We start from the raw sequence: 20217 nt of genomic DNA on the forward strand, positions 1-20217 counted from the left end.
GAAGCGACGGACGAACTGGATCAAGTGGCTGTAGTTGAATTCTACTCTTCATGCGACGAGATAGGAGATCGCAGTACTTCCCCCTTAAGATGCTTTCTAAGCTACACCACGAATCGAATCTGCGGTCGTCGCAGGGGTAGAACATCCGTAGGTCATGGATAGCCGATACGTAGAAGCAGTCTATTCTACTGACCACTCAACGTGAACCGTACCGACGGTTTGGCGATCTCAAATACACCAGACGAAAATGCCCTATGAAGCAATCGTCAACGATGTCTTCTTCAGGGAAAGCGCCTCTTCGATCACCTGGGTCATCTCTGCACCCCAGAAAGACGCATAATTCACGGCGCTCCCAAAAGCCCCCTTTAGATAAGGATCTGCCCCATGTGCAATCAACCATTTGACGCGCTCCATCGCCCCGGCCATGACCGCATGCACAATCGCATACTGAGGTACCATATGTTGCGACTGGGTCTTCTCGTTCACATCAGCACCCTTCTCCACTAGTAAGCTCATAATGGGGATTCGATCAGCATCAAACCCTTTGCTAGGTATGACACGGCCAGCATGTGGGTTAACTCCCGGAGGGCAAGCACCAGCAGCGCAGTGCAGCGGTGTACCATTCTGGATTCGAGCCCCTGCGTCGAGCAACATTTGCACAGCTTCTAGACTTCCCCGCGCTGATGCGGTCTCGAGAGCGACACATGACTCCGTGTCCGATGCTCCCAGTCGATCGCGAAAGTCTTTCTGTGGACCCAGGTTAGGATCAGCCCCGTGTGCGAGGAACCAAGATAGCAATGGAATGTTGTCAATCACTCTAGGGAGAATGACAGCTCCGTAGAACCCTGGATTGTTGGGCGTCCAGCCATGCTTGAGAAACAGCTCAAAGATCTCAATCTGCCGGCGAGGTGATGCTCTAAGGACCAGCTCGGGTGTGTGTCGAGCAATGGGCGCGCCATGCGACAGGAGAAATTGAACTGCCTCCACATGACCCGCTCGAATTGCGATCAAGAGGCCACGGTGGAGAAAGGCTGGTGTGCGGAGCTTGGAGGTGACACAGTCCTCCACTGTCGACAGAGGTCCTTCTCGGCAGGCGAAATCAAACGATGAAGTACATGTTGGTTCGGGGTTGAGTAACTCGACATCAATTGCTTCCATGATCGGAAGATCATCAAAGTGGGAGCCCATCTTCCTGGATCTTGGATGAGATTGATTGCCGCCGGATGAAGCACTCTGTGCCTGGGCTTGAGCCTGTACCCGAACCTGTACTTGAGCCCGTGCCTGAGCTTCAGCTTGAATTCGAGCCATTTGTCGACGTTCCTGTACTTGTTGTCGAAGGGCCTGCATTATGCGTTGCCGTTGAACTTCGTCTTGGGATGCCATTCTGCCACATGAACGGATGGAGCGGTGTTTTAAACCCAACAAAGAGCTGTGTGATTATTTTTTGTGATAGAATCATCCGACTCTTCGCTCATGAGGTTTTTTCGTCAACCCGGACATGAAAATCACTTCTACAGGAAGACTACCGGCTGTATGTAGCAACGTTTGCTGACAGCGAGTTCGATCCCCGCTGGTCCGAGCTTCAGTGGATTGTGTCCGGCGCGTGCTGGTGATCCGACTCCTCCTCTCCTTTTCTTTTTTTTCTCGGCAAAAAGCCATCCCTTCAAATTAGGCGGTTAACGACCTGTAAAAATGAGGCGACAGTGTTAGATACTGGCGGGGGAAATTTTCCAGATTGTGAGATGATGAGTGTAGCAGTGGATGGTGAGCTTTCTTAGGGGTTGATAGGGTCTCTGTGATGAATGTACGACAAAACAAAACGGTCGGAATGGCGCGGACTGCTTTGACCAGATCAGACTGCGACCGATGTAGTCTACGAGACGAGGTATCAAGATCGTTTACCTGAGCCAAAATAACCGGCACAATTATCCTCATGAGGTGATAGATCAATTCAAACTTGTTGCAGCCCAGGAGCACGGTAAACGAGTCGAAGCGATTCAGTAATAGTAACAGTACATCCAACATTGCCTAGCCATGAGTATGTACAGGTGAGAAAATTGCATCGAGCTAAAACCAAGCCATTCATCCTTATGATACTTCCATTTGTGGTCGTAAGGTCTTCCTCAGTCTAACACGGGTATTCAAAATTCCCATCCAGTTTTCCATGACAGGGCTCAGAAAGATGCTTGTTCAAGACACGAATCAGATGCCAAATTCACACAAAGTCACCAGGCTCACAACACGGTGGCCAGATGGCTTCGCACCGGCACATTCTCCTCCATTCCGGGTTCGGGGAAGCCAGAGACTTTGACACCCTTCCGGAAGAGCAGGCAGTAACTGGATCCACCAAAGTGGAACATGCCCATATCATCGCCTTTCTGCAGGTGATCTCCCTCTTTGACGGTGATATCGCATGTAGATACTTCGACCATACCAACCCCGATGAATGCCATTAACCCAATAGAGGGCTCATCTGCCTCGATGAAGATCAGCGCTCGGGTCGCGGTCGCGGTAATATAGGACTGAGACATTCTCTGGCCTTCCATCTTGATGCTTGCAGCATTGAATTTGGGGTTGCCCACACCCTCGAATAAGAGCTCGGAGAAGTAGGTACCATCAATGACATATGCCTTCACCACCGTGCCGCTGACGGGTGCATGCCAGCGGTGGTAGCTCAGGGCGCTCAAGAAGGCCTGGTAGATAGTACCGCCAACAAAGGGCTCGGCCAGGTCGTCAAAGTGCATCATGTCCATCACAGAATAAGGCTGCGACTTGATCCAGAAAGTGTCCCGAGCCTGCAAGTTCTGTGCGACCCGGTAAGGCTTCGACTCGCATGCGTTCGCAATCACCTTGTCATTGTCGGGCTCGGCGACGGGTCGCATTCCCTCGGCGAACTTGCGGGTGAAAAAGTCGTCCCATGACTTGAAGCCAAAGTGTGGTGCCGAAGGATCACACTCGAACATATCCTGGAATTTCAAAGTCTCGACCGCAGTTGGACCAATTCTGGCCACGCGGGTGAGCTCGCGGTATCCCGTCTCACCAAACCAGCCATGAATGGTGTCGTTAAGCACTTCCGCTGAGGCTGGGGATTGCAAGTACTCTCCCCAGGCATTGAGCACTTTTTTTAGCATGGCATTGATCTCCGGGTCCAAGAATGCAGCACGGCCGCTAGGCGTCCACGTAGCCCAGTCAAGAAGGGTATTGATGGGGAGACCGACCAGGTCCACTCGATGAGCCTTGTCCGTCCATGAGGGAGCGGTAGTGAGAAGATAATTCAGCACTTGCAAGAAATGCTCATAATCGCGGATCCGAGCCGCGCCGTTTGGGTCACTGCAGTACGGCTCTTTTGGAGGGATCTCCTGGAACATGCCGGTAATGAGCATGTAAACTCGGGTGTTTGATTCGATCAATTGCTTGAATTCTTGGAGGACTGGTTGCAGCTCCTGCGGCGTCTGGTCCACCATGTTGATCACGCTCCCGAGCCATTTTCGGTGGTCTTCCTGGCTAGGTAGCATCCTGCCGTTAACTCTACGTAGGTCGATCATCCTGTCTGTCAGAAAGAGGCCTGTGAGACAACGCGCCGCGGGGTCGCAAGGGCCTTACTTGTGTAGATGGTGAGCGTCCTGCTGGAACCTCATTGTCTTGAGTGAGCGTCGAGGAAATTGTTAAATAAAAGATAACTAAAAGGATATGGAATCTGCTGCCTGATTCTTGTTGATAGATAGATAGCGGAAGAGATGAGTTATATAGAAATACCCCAACATTCATCAAAGCTTGGCGGTCGATCTTCAATCTTGCATACACGGGGATATCTGCTCAGACAGCTTTTGATTGTATCATCTTGAGGGGAAACCGGGAAAATTCCTCAACAGAACCCAGTTTCCAGTATGCAAAAAAAAGGAACTAGAGAGAGCCGTGTCCAAGCGCATCTACGTCGTTTACTTCAGCCAAGTCTGACGAAATTCTCGCTAAACCGAATGCGCGACTTTTGCCAAAAACGGGTCTAGGGGGTCACGAGCTCGCAGGGGGAGGCTATCTAGCAGAGATCGGATTTGTTCGATCCACCGGGACAAGCCCAGCCAAGTCCAACCAGGATTGATGAGCTCACACAGTGACCCTTAGCCTGCGAGCCCGTGACTATTGGACTCCCAACTTCTCCAGCGAGGGATGAATGCCAGGAGATCAGCCACAGCAATCGGTGAGCTAGTAATTTACTACAGTCCCACCAATCGGTTCGAATATCGGATTAGTTATCCGGCGGGACTAGCATTGGTGAGATACGTCTTTATTTCCCGAACTGAAGATTTCCGGATCGAGAATCTGAATGACTCGGCAGCAAATATGGAGCAACTGAAAGCTTCAGGTTCAAACTTAACCACCAGCGGTAATCGCATCCAAGTTGTACATACAGCAGATGGGCTGCCAGGTGCAACCTTTCCCATCTTTACCTCCCATTTACAGCCTCGCGTTTTATCAGATGATCGTCCATTAACTAAGGGGTCGAAGTGCCTTGTTTTTTTCCGGATCTTACCCTTCAATGTGGCCCGATCAAATAAGCTGCGTTTCGTTTGAGACGCCTCTTCTGCTAGAGAACCATCCCCCCCCCCCCCCCCCCCCCCCCCCACGTGTCAGCGTACGTCACCCGGAATTTGGCCGATTTTGTGGAATAGATTGCTCCGGAATTTTCAATCCGTGATCAACTCGGATAGTAAGGTGTGAAGTGGTCATCTCACAGATAGATGGCGGCGATCGCTTACTTTCTTTGGAGGCATGGAACATCAATGAGCGAGTCTGAGGTGGGACTCTTGCGGAGAGGCATCTAGGCGTATTCCAATCTCTTGAAGAAATCTATCTCTCCTAGGTCGTGTCATGCAATGTAATGCAATGCAGGTCGAAATCCTGTCTCGGGAATTCTTCACGGGGAAAAGATGGGTACACCGACATGAATCACGCACACCATCACAGTGTCGGGCCGAGAAAACCAAGCTACATCTGGGACATAAAGCCCTCCGCCAGAATGACGACCAGTTGCCGTCGATGATCTATGAAGTTCGAAGATTCAGTCCCTGAGTGCGCGCAATTTTCCAATCGCTTAACCTCTAGTGACAGATCGATCATATCACTCTACATTTGACGAAATCAAGAAGGGTTCCACGGTGATGTAATAGTACAGTGGAATACTTCGATACCTGAATCTTGGAGCTCAAAGACTCTGCTTTTACTGGATTATTGTGTGATCTCTTGATCTACCAGAACTGGCTATTTATTTTCTTCTCATGATGTGAGTCTTGCGAATATCAGGGTCGATATCCTTAAGAGGGCGAAAGGCATTTGAGCGCTATTGCTGTCTTCAAGGGGGACCACCGCACAAGTTGTGTGGAGGGATAGGACGAGAAGACCACAGAGAGCTTCTCCGAGGGAATAAGAGCAATACACCACTGCTGAGAATGAGACACATTCTGGACCTACACAGGCAGGCATTGACTTTATGCCGTCAAGTCGTGGAGGATTTGGCGGGTTTCAAACACGGACGAGGGGGTTGCAAATCACTCGAGCGTTCAGTATACTTTAGCGCAAGATTTGCCCATCTCTCTAGATGCCGAAATGAGTTAGGTTTTTTTCCCTAGAACTTGAGACCCCGTATGGTAGCCGGGGCCGCAGACGTGAACGAAGTATACAATAGCGAGTTACGAACCACGCTACACCATGAGGTACCTACTTGTGGTATAGTTTGTCAGCGAAAAAACTTGTTCCACAGTGTACACTCTCAAGGGAGTTCAATCAGAGAATCTGTTCCTGAAGGATCTGTAACTGCCCTCTTGTCAAACCATAGATGGTACATAATTTTCACTTTGGACCGAGCAAAGCTCTGGACTAAGAGCATAGAAAATTCTTTTTGACCGTGGCGATCAGGCCCGCACTGCTTATACTTCTTCGGCTCACGTGACAGAGTCTCCACCAAATCACAGATTGCAAGTGGTGATACGCTGTATCTTTGTTGTAAAAGCTCCAATTGGCTCATATGCGACAAGCCGCAGTAATTACGATAAGATTACCACTTCTATCGCGCCATTCGTATGTAAGCCTAATCAACCTGGCTGTCCACAACTCCGCACGAACTTAATTCTAGACCAAATTGCCTCCTAAACAGACCTCATTTGACCGCCTGTGGCAACAAAGGCCCAGTCGACCAAACAATGAAAATTTCCTCTCGTCCCCTCTCCACTCAAGTAGCTTTATGGAGAGTGGAGACTATTCTGGGATAAGGCCCGAGATGATTAAGAAGATTCTGCATGACTGTCATGATGTTGAACATCGCCATCAAGCATACATCAATACGTTGAAGCGGTTAAACTGCATGTAGTCTATTCCCAGCCGAGAAAACATCCCCAGGTGTATGCTGAGGTGCTCGGACTGCTCAGACCTGAATTGTAGCGGGTGGCTTTCGGCACGAGCCTTCGCCGAAGCCCTGTCTTTACATCTTCTCGTGCTATTGGTTCAAGATCTTTACCTCGTGAGACCTAGATTGCGCTTTACTCACCCCTAATATCAACCGAAGATTTTCCGGCAAAATTACGCGAGTCATGCGGTCTCCAGGAGAGAAGAGGGAAGTCCCGGAAATGCTGCATTATTTGGCAAGCTGGTACTGTCTCTGTTCCTCACACGATAGGCTAGAATGGGTGGGTCTTCTTTTTGAAGGGGAGAATTCGAAAGGCGCGAGACTAGCCATCCTTATTCTCCTGATTTTAGTTCCGATCCAACCACCAAAATATGTTCATTAGAACCACATTCCAATTGAAGTCATTAATGGGCACAGAAACCCCTGTAAGTTGTAGCCTTAGTTATGTGATATCAAGGCCTCGAATGTGCGAGTAAGATATACGTTGGAGTTGAGTGCCTCCATTGTGTGCATGCCTTTTTCTCTTGTAATGCATGTCTCGCAATTTATGGGGCTTTACCGGGCTCCGAGACACTGCGGAACTCACCTCTTTTGATGTAGTAGTGAGCAATCCGAAAAATCTACTCCAATAGAGTAAATCCACATTATCCTTATCAGTCAATGATCGGGGAGTACGGTGGCCAAATGGGGGTACAAATCTTGGATCGATCGTCATTCAACAAATTTTAGAGTGGAGCTCCGAGGATCTACCGACCGGTCGATCATGCCCGGTCAACGAACGAGGGAAGGAAGCCTCTGACTGACGTAGCGGTAAAGAGTACTCAAATTTCTCCCATGAGAATTGTTGCATAATTTTTCAGGTCCCATCTCTTATTTTATCCGAGCAGTCTGTACTCCAAAATACCTTTTGCCGCGAAGAGAAAACAATTCCATTTGTATTGGCCCCTTCTTTTTTTCCAATCTCGAACCAAGCTGCGAGCCGGCGGAAGACTCGGCATGCCGATCGTGTAAGCGGGGCCGGGTGCAAGGCATGCCGACGATGATTCGGGAGTATCAAAAAGTCGGTAGGGAGTCGGTCCGTTCTCGGCTTATCAACTCTCATTCTACATCGGGCAGCCCCCGAATCTGGCCTGGAAGATTACCAGGTGGCGTTTCAATTTTGATATGTGATTCGTGAAGGTTGCTCTTGGCCCACTAGGCTGCTGCATAGTGCATACTGTGCATAGATTTGCTGATTCTGATTGAGCCGTCAAGGTTTTCTGTTGGACTCGCCGCACCATCATGGCAGGCCAACCAGTGTGTAGATATCTGATAGTCACTGAAACTTACGGTGTCTCCGTAGTGTGTTCCTGAGTATCCATAAAATCAACAGGGTCGGAAAGACGTTCCTCGGCGGGCAACCTAGACCGAGGCCGAATCACAAATGCTGCTCAATCTTGTTGAATCAAGTGGATGGCTCGATATGTTCGTGTCACGAACTACGCCCCACGTCCGACTTTGTACGTCCAATCATGGACTTTGTCAAGTCTGTTCGAAAGCTGTGGGCTAGTCATGATCCCCCTCATATCCGGGTTCCCAGTGCTTGTCAATCCGGACTTTTTCGGATGACGACAGCTGTACCCAAATTCTCTTTCTACTGTCGAGTATTTCTACCAACCCTGGGCGCTTTCCATTTAAGAACATTAACTCTTTTTCACACAGCACACTCGACACAATCCTCGCCATGAAGTCAAAACAAGAACAACCGCAGTCTTTCATGGCTGCGCACGATGAGAATGCATCTTCCAATGGTGTGACCACAAGTCATGAGGAAGCCTCGCGAAAAGGCTGGATCGTGGGAGGGAAATACCGCTCAAATCTAGGCGAGGAGGACTCACAAGACTTCGACAGTCAATTGTTGCAAGAGGTGGACATTGACCTTCCCTTGACCGTGACCAATCCGGTGGAACACAATGGCCAACACTTCATCGTACTGGAATTCGCGGACGGTGACAAGGAGAATCCCTTCAATTGGAGTCAAAAGAGAAAGGCTTTCATTAGTCTTTTGCTTTGCATGATGACTCTTTTCATCGGTCTTGCCACGACAGCATACAGCTCGGGTATCACTCGCATGACCGATGATTTCGGAGTTTCGTCTGAGCTGGGACAGCTGGGTCTGTTCACGTTCAACTTTACCTGCGCTCTTGCACCGCTCTTTCTGGCGCCCTTCTGTGAGTTGGCTGGACGTAGAGTGATCTACGTTGGCGCTTACGTCTGCTTCGCCATCATGTTCATCGGCCTGTCGCTGGGCAAAAACATCGCCACTATCCTGGTTTGCCGTGCCTTACTTGGTCTCTTTGGCTGTGTTGGTACTATTCTTGTGGGTGGTACCTTTGGAGACATGTATACTCCGGCTCACCGTGCGATCCCTATGGCCTCTTTCGCCTTTGTTGCCATCTTCGGTACAGTGGCTGCGCCCATCTACGCTGGTTTCATTGACCAAGCCCTCGGCTGGCGGTGGATTGAGGGTATCCAGGGTTTGGCCAACATTCCCTTGGTCATCATCATCGCCGTCTTCCTCCCTGAAACCCGAGGTGGTGTCACGCTCACCAAGCGGGCCAAGGCGATCCGCCAATCTACCGGTGACGAGCGATACGTGACTCAAAACGATCTTGAAGCCCCCGGTATCAAGGAGATGCTCCACAGTTCCTCCGTGAAGGCGATTCAGATGCTCTTTTCTGAGCCTGTCGTCTTTGCGTTTGGTCTTTGGATCAGTTTCGCTTGGTTCCTGACTTTCCTTTTCCTCTCCGCTATCCCCATCACCTACCAGGAGAAGCGCGGCTGGGGTGAAGGTGTTTCGGGTCTGCCTTATATTGCGCTTTGCGTTGGCACAACTATTGGCTTTGGTCTGAACTTCTTCCAAATTCGCAAGTACGAGTCGATTGTAGCCGACCCCAACAAGCAGGCCCAGCCTGAAGCCCGACTCTACGGCGCCCTGTGCGGTGCCGTGTGGCTCCCCGTTGGCCTCTTCATCTACAGCTTCACCCAGTACAAGGACCTGTTCTGGTTCGGTCCCATTGTGGGTCTCATCCTGATCGCCATCGGCATCTTCTTCATCTTCGAGTCCTGCTACAGCTATACCTCTGACTGCTACGGCGAGAACTCGTCATCCGCCATTGCCGGTCAAGGTTTCATGCGTAACACCCTCGGCGCCGTCTCGCCCCTGTTCGCCTCACAATTCTTCCACAACTTGGGGAGTCAATATGCCGGTCTTCTTCTGGCTCTCATCGCCACCCTCTTGACCTTCATTCCGTTCATTCTTTTCAAGTTTGGACCTGCCCTGCGAGCACGGTCTAAGCTGGCCAGCTCCACTGTCAGCAAGGGGACTGGAAGTCTTTGATTCGCAATTTAAACCTACTGCATAGCCACATTTTTAGAGCAATTTTTCAAATGATATTTCTATGACCCAGAAGCCAGGAACCAATGAATTCCATGCCCTCAAGGCTTCAGAAGAAGCATTTTGCAAATGAGGCTATCCTTCGTGCATACTTGTGCATTCTGTAGATTTAATTCAATACGAAATACCTTTTGACCAAAGAAGTCAAGTTGGTCGGAAGAACAGAGCCTGGTGGCTGCTGTATTTAATGCTTCATATTCTCAAAATTGGCAATTACACGCACATACGACCATAGGGTGTGGAGAACAGGGCTTCCCGTCCGCTCAGCCGTACTTAAGCCACACGCCGGTCAGTTAGTAGTATGGTGGGTGACCACATGCGAATCCTGACTGTTGTATGTTTTTAGGATTTTTGTCTAGTCTTCCTATAATCTCAAGGAGACCAAAGTCCGAAATAAGATCAAGGGAGAGATGTTATGTAGATTTTAATACCTTTATAAGTATTTTAAGTCGCTTCTTTAACTTACCTAGTTCGATATGCGTAAAGGTATATGAACTATAAATATTACTAACAAAACACATACGACCATAGGGTGTGGAAAATAGGGCTTCCCGTCCGCTCAGCCGTACTCAAGCCACACGCCGGCCAGTTAGTAGTATGGTGGGTGACCACATGCGAATCCTTGCTGTTGTATGTTTTAATGAATCATTTTTACCTATTCTTTCGGGTTTTTGTTTTAGGCGAGGTAATCCGAGTGTCGGTAATCATGCAGTCTAGGAAGATCATGAGACTGTTAGCATAGAGACAGAAGGCTCTTTGAGACTTTTTTGGGCCTAGATATTTTCTTCCAATCTAGAGGCGAATCTTGGCAGATGGCAACGTTCATTTCATAGTTCGTCAGTTGCACTTGCGCACATTTTGCACAAAGGTCCGAAATTTTTGAAACTCCTAGCGCAGATGTGATGCAGTATTTGGTGTCTCGAGACTGGCTAGTTCCAACCCTCCGGAGCGCACCTTCGATGACTACGGTCGGTCTCAGACACCACCGATGTGGATTTTACGCTTTTTCAATGCGTTACCTCTTCGGAAAGGCTTGAACGATGATAAAGCCTCCGCTGCTGTCAGACGTGATTACGAGTCCACTTGCAACACCGCCCTGGAGTATGTTGCCAAACATGAATTCGAGCCGCGAAGCGCATTTTGATCCTCTGTAAAACCACGACCGCGAAATATCTTCGAAGAATTGTCCCTTTGCAACATCTGCTCCAGTCAAACTACACCATAGCTCTAGTAGTCAACGGCTAGGCCATATCTTTTCCCCTCCATTTACTCGGGTACAAGATATAGTATTGTTCCAAGGCTACCTTATCGTACAGAATGTCTGGACTGTCGGATGCGCATCCAAAATCAGTTAGCATCGCCTCGGGAGGCTTATAGCCCCGAATTCGAAGTATATTATCTAGTTTGATATCTCTATAATAGCTGCTGTGGCTTCAAAAGGAATTCATAGTGTCTCAAAGCTGAGCAAAGAAAATCCCTCGTCCGGTAATCGACATATGCATTTGAATCTTATAGGGAGCGAACTGTTGTATTCAATAGAAGTGATATAATAATTGATTATCTGTGATGTTGACCGAAGTGGATATTCACTTATCATCAAGACGTGTCCTAATCCTAGTCCGAGGAGGTGTAAGTCGAAGAAGAGCTACCTATATAAGAAGGTGTTTTGGTATTACTGACTTAGTATTCCTTCGAGCCTTCGTATAGTGAATCTCACAAGCGTTTGAAATCTGTTCTTAGCTTACACTTATAGTCAGAGACCGCTTCTCTCAAGGTGACAGGTAAGGGATATAGGGAACTAACACAGCTAAATTTCGATATACGCCTAGCCATTTATATCTCTCGGTTCACAAAATACTCATTCCTTCTCGACTTCAAAATGCGCTTCGTAACTGCTGGTAAACGTGACCGAGCGTTGATAACCGTATAGAAACTTTTATACGCCCCTTTCGGGATCAGGTGTTGGAATATCCAATCGCCCCATCGAGAGTCATTCTCATGAGGTGTAGGCAATATTAAGACATGACTGTCCGCATGAAATTCACGGAAGAAATGCGCTAATTCCAGCTCATGTCGCTCGCCCTCTTCGGGCGTACAGATGACGTAACGTAGTGTGAAAATACCGTCACTTGCCCATCACGATAGTGCTTTTTGCTTGGATTCAACGCGGGTGCGCAGTGAAGATCTCGGCGATAGAAGGAACGTAGCGACCACCCTATTTGACCAATTTCATAAGCCAGGCTGGTAGGGTTTCTGATGTCCAAAGTGATCGATCCCTGAAGTCCAGCTGCTATCACACCTCGGACAGGTCACAAGCTCGGATTGTATTGGCCGCCGAAGCAATTTTTGTCTCTCTAGAGCTGAGGGCGTAACCATCCAATGCTGATGTGTCTCATGATGGGGTAGATCAGGAGACGCACGATGTATCGGCGCAGAGTCGATTCATACCCACCTGTAGAGGCACCTGCTCTGTCCTTGACTTCATCTCAGCTCTGTGAAATTGGGCCTCCTCTTGGAGCATTTTGACTGCCTCGCCATACGAGACAGCCATTTTTCCTCAGTTTGAATATAGTATCTCCTTGTTGTCACTAGCCGTTGCCTACAAGGGCCATGTTCTATGTATAATTCACGATCACATCACATCTTTATTTTCAAGTATACAGAGAGCTTGGTTCATGTTTTATCGGATGTGCCAATTTTATGTACGAAGACGCCTTTTTGCTTCTTGAATTGCAAGAGCAGGGCTCATCCAGCATCAAATTTCCGACATCCGTGATTTGAGGGTTATGTACGGAAACTGGTATACAACCCGGCTCTTGTTACCATGGTCAATGATTGTGGCATTGGGAGTCTCCTTGTCTTTCCATTGTTTTTTAAACCCCAAAGTTCTCCACATTTACTGGTCTACTTGAGGCTCGCAATTTACGCGGGTCATGAAGAATTTGTGCTCCCCCTCGTGCGAGGGACATATTGGAACATACCAAGCATCCAAAACATCACCAGGCCACAAGCAGTGCCAGCATTCGCTTTTGTCACTTCAGTATTGTACAATCTCTCTGCGCCATCGCATTTATTTTTACCCCAAAAACGTCTGTTTCCTGGTATATGACTCGGTCTGTGACATTTATGCTCGAAACTTAGATTAGACGAAGCAAATGAGGCCCCTTAGTGGTCAAATCAGGTTTGTTCTATTTGTGGTCTCTCATCATGATGTGCAGATTTTGCGTGGGTGTTCTCGTTTCCCGTGAAGTGGTATAGTTTGACGCGCCTAGACATATCGTCAAGTTGTTACAGTAGGATGCACGTTGAGCACCGCAGAGGTCGAGATCGAGATTGAAGTATTTCTCTGGTTGCGCCCCATGACTGCATCGATGCTTCGGGGGGCGCCGTCTGTGATTCATGCGCTCCTTCGTCCAGATGTCCAGGTCGGGGCGCAACAAATGGCTCAACTTGATTCCAGCTGTACTATAACAGCCTAAGGAATGGTGGTTATCTGTCTGTCACGGTCGCATTTATGATTGCCCGCGATGCGAGTGAATCGGAAGCTCCGAGTGGAGGAAGCGGTTGGAGAGCTTGGAGTTGCCAAGAATCGGCTCAGACTTGGATGATCCCTCAGAATCAAAGCATCGTGGAAGTGGCAGTCATCCTGACTATTATTAGCATGGAATATGAAGTAACTTCACTCTATGGGTGTGAACCCCGTCTCATGAAAATATCTGCTAAAGAACTCAATTATCGCCGCCAGTCGAATAGTTAACTAGGCCTCATTAGCACCAATAATAGCAGCAAGCTAACCTCGGAGGTTGCATTCAAGACACGATCATGATCCTGGCGGGAGGGCCGATGAGTAATGCGCCTTTTTCAGCCCCGCAGCATCCCCGTCATTTTTCTTGATTACCTCGGAGTTCGTCAATCCTAAATTTACATAGCTATCATCTACAATGGCGTGTAAATTCGCTGTGAAGTCCTTGGATCATCTCGTACTCACAGTGCGATCCATTCCCGAGACGGTAGCCTTCTACACTACCCACCTGGGAATGCGCCACGAGGTCTTCACTTCTCCCGCCAATCCTGCGATCCAAAGGTAAATTACCTGAAAATCAGGGAAGGAACACCAAATGCTGATCTTTCTAGGAACGCTCTAGTATTCGGCAATCAAAAGATCAATCTTCACCAATCCGGTAAAGAATTCGAGCCCAAGGCCCGGAATGTTCAGCTAGGAAGTGCAGATCTGTGCTTTCTGACGGATGAGAACGTCGAAAAGGTCTTGCAGGTTTTTAAGGATGCTAAGCTTGAGGTACTCACGCCTAATACCATGCATGAGGCTTGATACTGACAAACGTCTTGTAGGTCTTGGAGGGTGCCAAGGTTGTAGACAGGACAGGCGCCGTGGGGAAGCTCCGAAGCGTTTATGTTCGGGATCCCGATGGTAATCTGGTCGAGTACGTTTTTCCCGTGTCTACTTCCATCAGAGCTTTGAGCTAACTATGCAGGATCTCCAACTATACTTCGGTATAATCAGAGCATGTTTCAGCCCTGAATTCAAGTCTAGAAGCGGTCGACTGTACTTCCGAACTGCCATGTCGAAAGCTGTCAATATCAACGAAGCACATCGTCAAGACGGAGCCGAACAAGTACCCATTGCGATACCATACTATACATAGGGCTCTGGGCAATATCCGTAACCGCGGATATTAGTGATCTTTTATGGTCTTCCAAGTTGGTTAATGTCCCGCTCCGAAACGTTTCCCGTGACACACACGCTCCCACGAGTGAGAACCTACACCGTGAGCATTGGGGCATCTTTAAACTATAGCGAGCAGTACGAATTGTATCAAATTGATATTAAACGAGACAAACTCGAGAGCAAGACTTGTCTACGCCAATTTACTCAACACGCATTCACTACTATGTTCGATTCTGCGCCCCTTATCGCGCGACCGACGACATTCCGGGGCAGAAAGGCACCCCAGGCAGCTACTAGCCGTACTCGAGCCACACGCCGGTTAGTTAGTAGTATGGTGGGTGACCACATGCGAATCCTGGCTGTTTTATGTTTTAATTCAATTTTTTGTGTTATACACGTGTGAATTGAACAGCTTCGACAACTAACGCGGAGGTAGTGTAGGTACTTTCGTATAATATCATATTTCTGAAGCCTTCCTCAGCCTTTGATCTTATCTTGGTCTTAGGCCGTGGCGCGGTGATGGAGTCAGTACCCCTTTGGGGATTGATCAATATTTAGAACGGTATATTTCGGACAGTTTTTGAGAAGGATTCAGAAATAGACCAATTGCTTCGGATTATCTCAGAGTGAGAATGGTGATACCACTGACACGAGGGGAAGCACGCCTGATTCAGACTAGGCTAGGCTGAGCGTCAGTTTATGTGATCATTGATTCGTACGGATGTTCGGCCGTGAGGCTCACGGAACATAATGTGTAATGAGTCTAATTGCTTCGATGATTTTGATAATTGCATCAACTACACGTATTCTCAGATTGTCGGTGTACCACATCGCTTCATCAATCATCCGACTTCCAGCCCAGATGTGAACTAAATCGTCTTTAGCCAGTCCATACCACCTCCCGTGGAATCTGGTGAAAATTATCACGGAAGTCTATTCGGCAGATAGCGAAGAGCTATAGATCTAAGAGACATACAGATTAATGGGAGGCCTGGAACACCGTCTGGAGACGAAAACGTCTGCCTGAGGCACGACGGCAAAGAAATTTGCATTGGACGGAACAGTGGGTGGCTCAGGTGACGATTACTCGATTTGGACTAACACAATTTCCCCTCTAGGCAACCGGTGCACGTCTTGCAGTATCATCGCCCAGGAGACGATCTAACCGCATACGAAATGACTCAAGCCCCACCTCGGCCGGCAGCGAGTGATGCCTCTTTCATGTCTATAGATACGGAAGACCCGGAAGACTGGAAAGAGCTGGCTACCTCTGCTAAGGAAAGAATAGCGAGTTACAAGCCCACCCGGCGCCATCATAAGGATGAATTACCGATCCAAAGAGCCCTGAATGCTTTTGTGGACCATTTGCCGCAAGACGGCCGTGAGTCTGTGGCGAGGGACATCCTGAAAGCGAACACTGACGACCAGTTGTATGAAGTCTTCATGAACCTTTACACCGGTCTTGCGGTCCCGAGTGAGTCTTTTGGAACCTAAGAATGGCCTCAAACTAATACCTAAATGAAGTGAAAGCCCGACCTGCGCAGTCGGTGGTGACACCATCGCCGCATACTCAGCGCAACGCACAAGATGAGGCTGTTGCCGGATACACTGACCGGTCGCAAAGTCAAACTCTAGACTTCAGGAGCGGGTGTCTTCGACGCGATAGCTATCGCTATATCATCACCGACGTCGTGGACTTTGAGCACTGGGATGAGAATGAGGGCCCATACAGCGCTAAAGTAGCCAATGCTGAAGTTGCACACATTATCATTTTCTCCTTCGGTTCGTGGAAAAGTATAACGGTAAGAAAACCTTTCATTTCATTGAGACTTACACTAGTGACTCATCTGTGCGCGATGAGTACCTAGGAAGAACTGAACGCCGCAAGGCTGTGGAGGGTCCTCTATACCTGCTTCCCTGATATTCGGCGCGCTAGTTTAGAATCCGGGACTATCAACTCTTACTCAAATGGTATCACACTACAATCGGCATGTCATAGGGAGTTCGGAAAGTTTAAACTGGCACTCAAACCTATCGAAGTGAGTCTCTCGTGGAAAGCTTGGTCGTCTATACTGTTTGTTCTACTGACACTGATCTGTCAAAGATGAGGAGAACAAGTATGAAGTAAAATGTTATGGCAGACCCGCGCAATATCTCACACAATCTCTCCCTCAAGATAAAATTATTGAATTAAGGAAAGCGGATGATGCGCAAAATGTCCCACTTCCAAACAGAGCTTATTTGGATTGCCATTGGCGGCTTGCGGGAGTGTTGAACGCCTCCGGGATGGCAGAGGTAATCGACAAATCCTTTCGGGAATGGGAGGACATCAAAGAGACTTGCCACTCACTCAGTGAGGATGGCAGCACTAATGTCGAAATTTTGCTTCGTGCTGGTCTGTGGTCGCATCGAATCATTTAGTGGAATAAGGGGTATTCCTCTCGTTCTGACAGCTGGTGTTCATGGCTGGTCCTGCTATGGAAGATTATCTACAATTTACCTTATGTGGATTGGCCTTATCTTATTCAAATATGGATACAATGAAGTCATGTTCAGTGCGTGATGAGATGCGGATGAGGTTTAAGTCAGACTCCAAAATCAGATTTCCGAGGGTAACTGAGTTCTTATCAAATCATGACCTTGACCAGTGTGATATTGGAAACCCCAATCAACTTGTGACGGCGTGTATGGGCCTGCGTAGACTCTCAAAATGGCGCTGTTACCCAATTGGAACTCGTGAGTTCATTCGTTCAGAAAAGTATTTCCAGCTTGTCTGTCAAATAGATTTCTCGCCTCGCCTCCGTAGCCATACACCTGTTGGACCAGGGAAGGGTTCAATGGCGGTTTGACATAAGCCACTTTTCTTCGGAAGGTAGCAATATCCATCGTGAAGTCGTGATTCCCAGCTATTGCAATTTTCAGCGGTGCGTTGATGGTACGGAGGAAGCTAATGGAGGCTTTATATTCCTCAAATTCGGAATCTGTGCTTAGATCTCCACAGAGGATAACGACGTCTACAGAATGATTCAAGGTATCTCTCGCAAGCTTCTTGAGGCCATGCATGTCGGAAATCACAAGGAATAGTGTCTTGATAGGTTGCTGTCGATCTGCCATGGTGAAGCGAAAAATTGAATTCTTCAAGTGATGAAGTAATCTGAGAGATTCAAGAACATAAACGTCTTCCAAGGTACAGTAGTTACTAGTCAACGTAGGTAACAGGACGAGGTGACTCAGAAAATCTGGACTCAATTAAGGTTCTAATCCCGCAATCTGGTTGAAGTCTTCCAGGTTCGGGCATTAATTACTTGATACGGCATCGGCTCTTCGATTAGGTACTAATACTAGCTACCATAGATATGGAGTCAGGAGCGGTAAAATCCTCTAGACTATTTGAGACAAGAGGGCTGTATGCACGCGCAAAGAGGGAAGTGGAATCTCAATAAGAGTAGTGGTGGGATTTGTGGTAAGGCGAGGGCCATCCCTAGACTAAACTAGGAATAATCGAGGCATATATCTGATCAGATCGTTCTACGCCCCTTGGGCTACCAACAAGTTAGAGAATATGTCTTTCAATCTAATCCGAAAGCCGGCCCTTTCTCCGCCATCAAGGAGTTCGATGACTAGTTGTCTTCTTTGCCACACATATGGCTTTCGCTATCAAAGCCCCCTTTAGTGATCTGTTACCAAACAATGGGAAAATCAAGTTTACTCATTCGAACCTCCACCAAGCCAGCCCGCATAATTGTCTCTTCCAGCCAACCTGCTCGCATTTCTGCTATCGTGGATTGAGCACAAGCGGGGTGGTATCCAAGCTATTGGGAATACTGTCCAGCACTCTACGCTTGCTGGTCCGCGGATGACTAGCGACGAGAGTGGATTGAAAAATCTTTGCGCCCAAGAATGCGAGAATTTGCGGTCCTTTCGGAATACACAATTTCAACGGGGTCCGTTTCAAATATTACTATGCTTGGTCGAGTGTTAATGATTACAGGAGAAATACACGCATTTGAGTGCTATGATTTCCACTCAGATCGACAGCGGCTTTTTCTAGATTCTTCAAACTGAGTCATATACTTGCACCAGTTACAAAGTGAAGGAAGATGAAACCTCAGGATACGTGTATTGACAGCTGCGGAATTCAACTAAAGCTTCCCTTCTTCCAATTATGAGGGAAAACTCGAAAAGTCTCCAACTCGCACCGCAAAAATGAGTGATCAGTGTCCAAGATAACCTGGTCAATAGGACGGGTCTCCGCGTTAGTACTACCTGACTTCTCACCGCGGGCCTCAACAGGTTGAACAGACGAAGCTGTCACGGAAGGCCAGCTTGAGCTAACCAGACCTCTAAATATGCGGGAGCCACTTCAGGCTGTCCGGCTGCTGCGACAGAATGCAACATGTTGTGCCTCCGTGATACAAGTAGTGCATCTTCACACCCAAGAGCACCTACTGGCACAAGACGACATTATACTCAGCCTCGCAGTTGACTTGGCTAATCCTTAGATGGGTTTTAATTGACATGCAGCTATCAAGAGGCTCGACCGAGAGTGATTCTCGCCCTACCTGTTGCGCAATCATACCGTCTCTCCCCGGTCACGCGATCACAAAGCGGCGTGTACTCTAAGCTCACCCGGCAGCTACTCGACTACCTGGTATGGTGGGTGGCCACATGCGAATTGTCGATGTTGTATGAATGATTACTGACCAGTCAGTAGTAAATAACAGCAGTCGAGAGTTGGGCTTTGATAGCATTCGAATATCTTTAGGATAAGTCTTCCGACGTTAATCTTGCTCGCCGCTGATTTGCTGGTAGGTTTCTCTTTTACGCATAGCTAATGCCAAGACCTGCGACGACCTCGACGCCATTCACCTCTTTCTATCCCTCTGTTCTTCTGCTTTCCTATCTTGCTCTCAAAATTTAGGTTATGTACCTTTTCGCAGCAAAATCATTCACATACGACCATAGGGTGTGGAGAACAGGGCTTCCCGTCCGCTCAGCCGTACTTAAGCCACACGCCGGCCAGTTAGTAGTATGGTGGGTGACCACATGCGAATCCTGGCTGTTGTATGTTTTTGTGTCGATTGCATTTTATTTAATCTATACTAGATTATTATTGCATCCTGAGTAGTACGAGACGAAAACAAGAGGTATACGGATTAGATTAAGTGAAAATTTTATGTAAGGAGCATTTTGAATTGATTTTAGAGTACTTACTTAGCCGGACTGATCACGAAGAATATGACCTATGGCCAGCCAACGTCTAATACATACGACCATAGGGTGTGGAAAATAGGGCTTCCCGTCCGCTCAGCCGTACTCAAGCCACACGCCGGTCAGTTAGTAGTATGGTGGGTGACCACATGCGAATCCTGACTGTTGTATGTTTTTAATAATTTTTGAGTTGTAAAATCTTCAAGGCCATCTCTGTACCGAAATTGATCCATTGCGCGAAGTTCATAGTGGACTTATGAGGCGGTGAGCAAATGCAGTCGAGTCCACCCTTTCGTGTCGCAAGTGGAACGGCAGGAAACCAGGCGGTGAGCCAAAATTCTCAGCACATTGATTTTTTCGGCTTCACGAGCGAACATTTTCCACTTTTACACCACTCCACTAATTTTGATTCCCTGTGTTTACACGGCAGTGATCCTTTGCGTGAGCCATTTCTCAATAGATTTGGTTTCTGAAACATCTCAT

At 48.0% G+C, this 20217-nt stretch overlaps 5 protein-coding genes and 3 non-coding genes across 8 annotated transcripts; 5 read left to right on the forward strand and 3 right to left on the reverse strand.

Annotated features, from left to right (window-relative positions):
• Window positions 1-252: 252 nt before the first annotated feature.
• On the reverse strand, window positions 253-1383 carry POX_b02025 (uncharacterized protein; the record flags this gene model as incomplete). Its single annotated transcript, XM_050110945.1, has 1 exon — window positions 253-1383. One exon carries the CDS (start codon window positions 1381-1383, stop codon window positions 253-255), a length of 1131 nt encoding a protein of 376 aa, XP_049971291.1.
• An 851-nt stretch (window positions 1384-2234) lies between these two features.
• POX_b02026 (uncharacterized protein) lies at window positions 2235-3464 on the reverse strand (the record flags this gene model as incomplete). The annotated part of the gene is made up of 1 exon (XM_050110946.1): window positions 2235-3464. The coding sequence occupies one exon, from the start codon at window positions 3462-3464 to the stop codon at window positions 2235-2237; it is 1230 nt and encodes a 409-aa protein (XP_049971292.1).
• A 4659-nt stretch (window positions 3465-8123) lies between these two features.
• On the forward strand, window positions 8124-9779 carry POX_b02027 (uncharacterized protein; the record flags this gene model as incomplete). Its single annotated transcript, XM_050110947.1, has 1 exon — window positions 8124-9779. The coding sequence occupies one exon, from the start codon at window positions 8124-8126 to the stop codon at window positions 9777-9779; it is 1656 nt and encodes a 551-aa protein (XP_049971293.1).
• Window positions 9780-10059: 280 nt separating this feature from the next.
• Window positions 10060-10174, forward strand: POX_rRNA014. The gene has a single exon (XR_007588105.1). It is a non-coding gene; the product is annotated as a 5S ribosomal RNA (ribosomal RNA).
• Window positions 10175-10355: 181 nt separating this feature from the next.
• On the forward strand, window positions 10356-10470 carry POX_rRNA015. The gene has a single exon (XR_007588106.1). It is a non-coding gene; the product is annotated as a 5S ribosomal RNA (ribosomal RNA).
• A 3307-nt stretch (window positions 10471-13777) lies between these two features.
• On the forward strand, window positions 13778-16944 carry POX_b02028 (uncharacterized protein; the record flags this gene model as incomplete). Its single annotated transcript, XM_050110948.1, has 8 exons — window positions 13778-13920; window positions 13971-14133; window positions 14187-14278; window positions 15642-15997; window positions 16048-16325; window positions 16392-16562; window positions 16628-16640; window positions 16700-16944. The coding sequence occupies 8 exons, from the start codon at window positions 13778-13780 to the stop codon at window positions 16942-16944; spliced, it is 1461 nt and encodes a 486-aa protein (XP_049971294.1).
• A 321-nt stretch (window positions 16945-17265) lies between these two features.
• Window positions 17266-17637, reverse strand: POX_b02029 (uncharacterized protein; the record flags this gene model as incomplete). The annotated part of the gene is made up of 1 exon (XM_050110949.1): window positions 17266-17637. One exon carries the CDS (start codon window positions 17635-17637, stop codon window positions 17266-17268), a length of 372 nt encoding a protein of 123 aa, XP_049971295.1.
• Window positions 17638-19476: 1839 nt separating this feature from the next.
• Window positions 19477-19592, forward strand: POX_rRNA016. Its single transcript, XR_007588107.1, has one exon. It is a non-coding gene; the product is annotated as a 5S ribosomal RNA (ribosomal RNA).
• Window positions 19593-20217: the final 625 nt, after the last annotated feature.

The sequence above is a fragment of the Penicillium oxalicum genome, chromosome II (genome assembly GCF_001723175.1).
Source record: "Penicillium oxalicum strain HP7-1 chromosome II, whole genome shotgun sequence".
Lineage (NCBI taxonomy): Eukaryota > Fungi > Ascomycota > Eurotiomycetes > Eurotiales > Aspergillaceae > Penicillium > Penicillium oxalicum.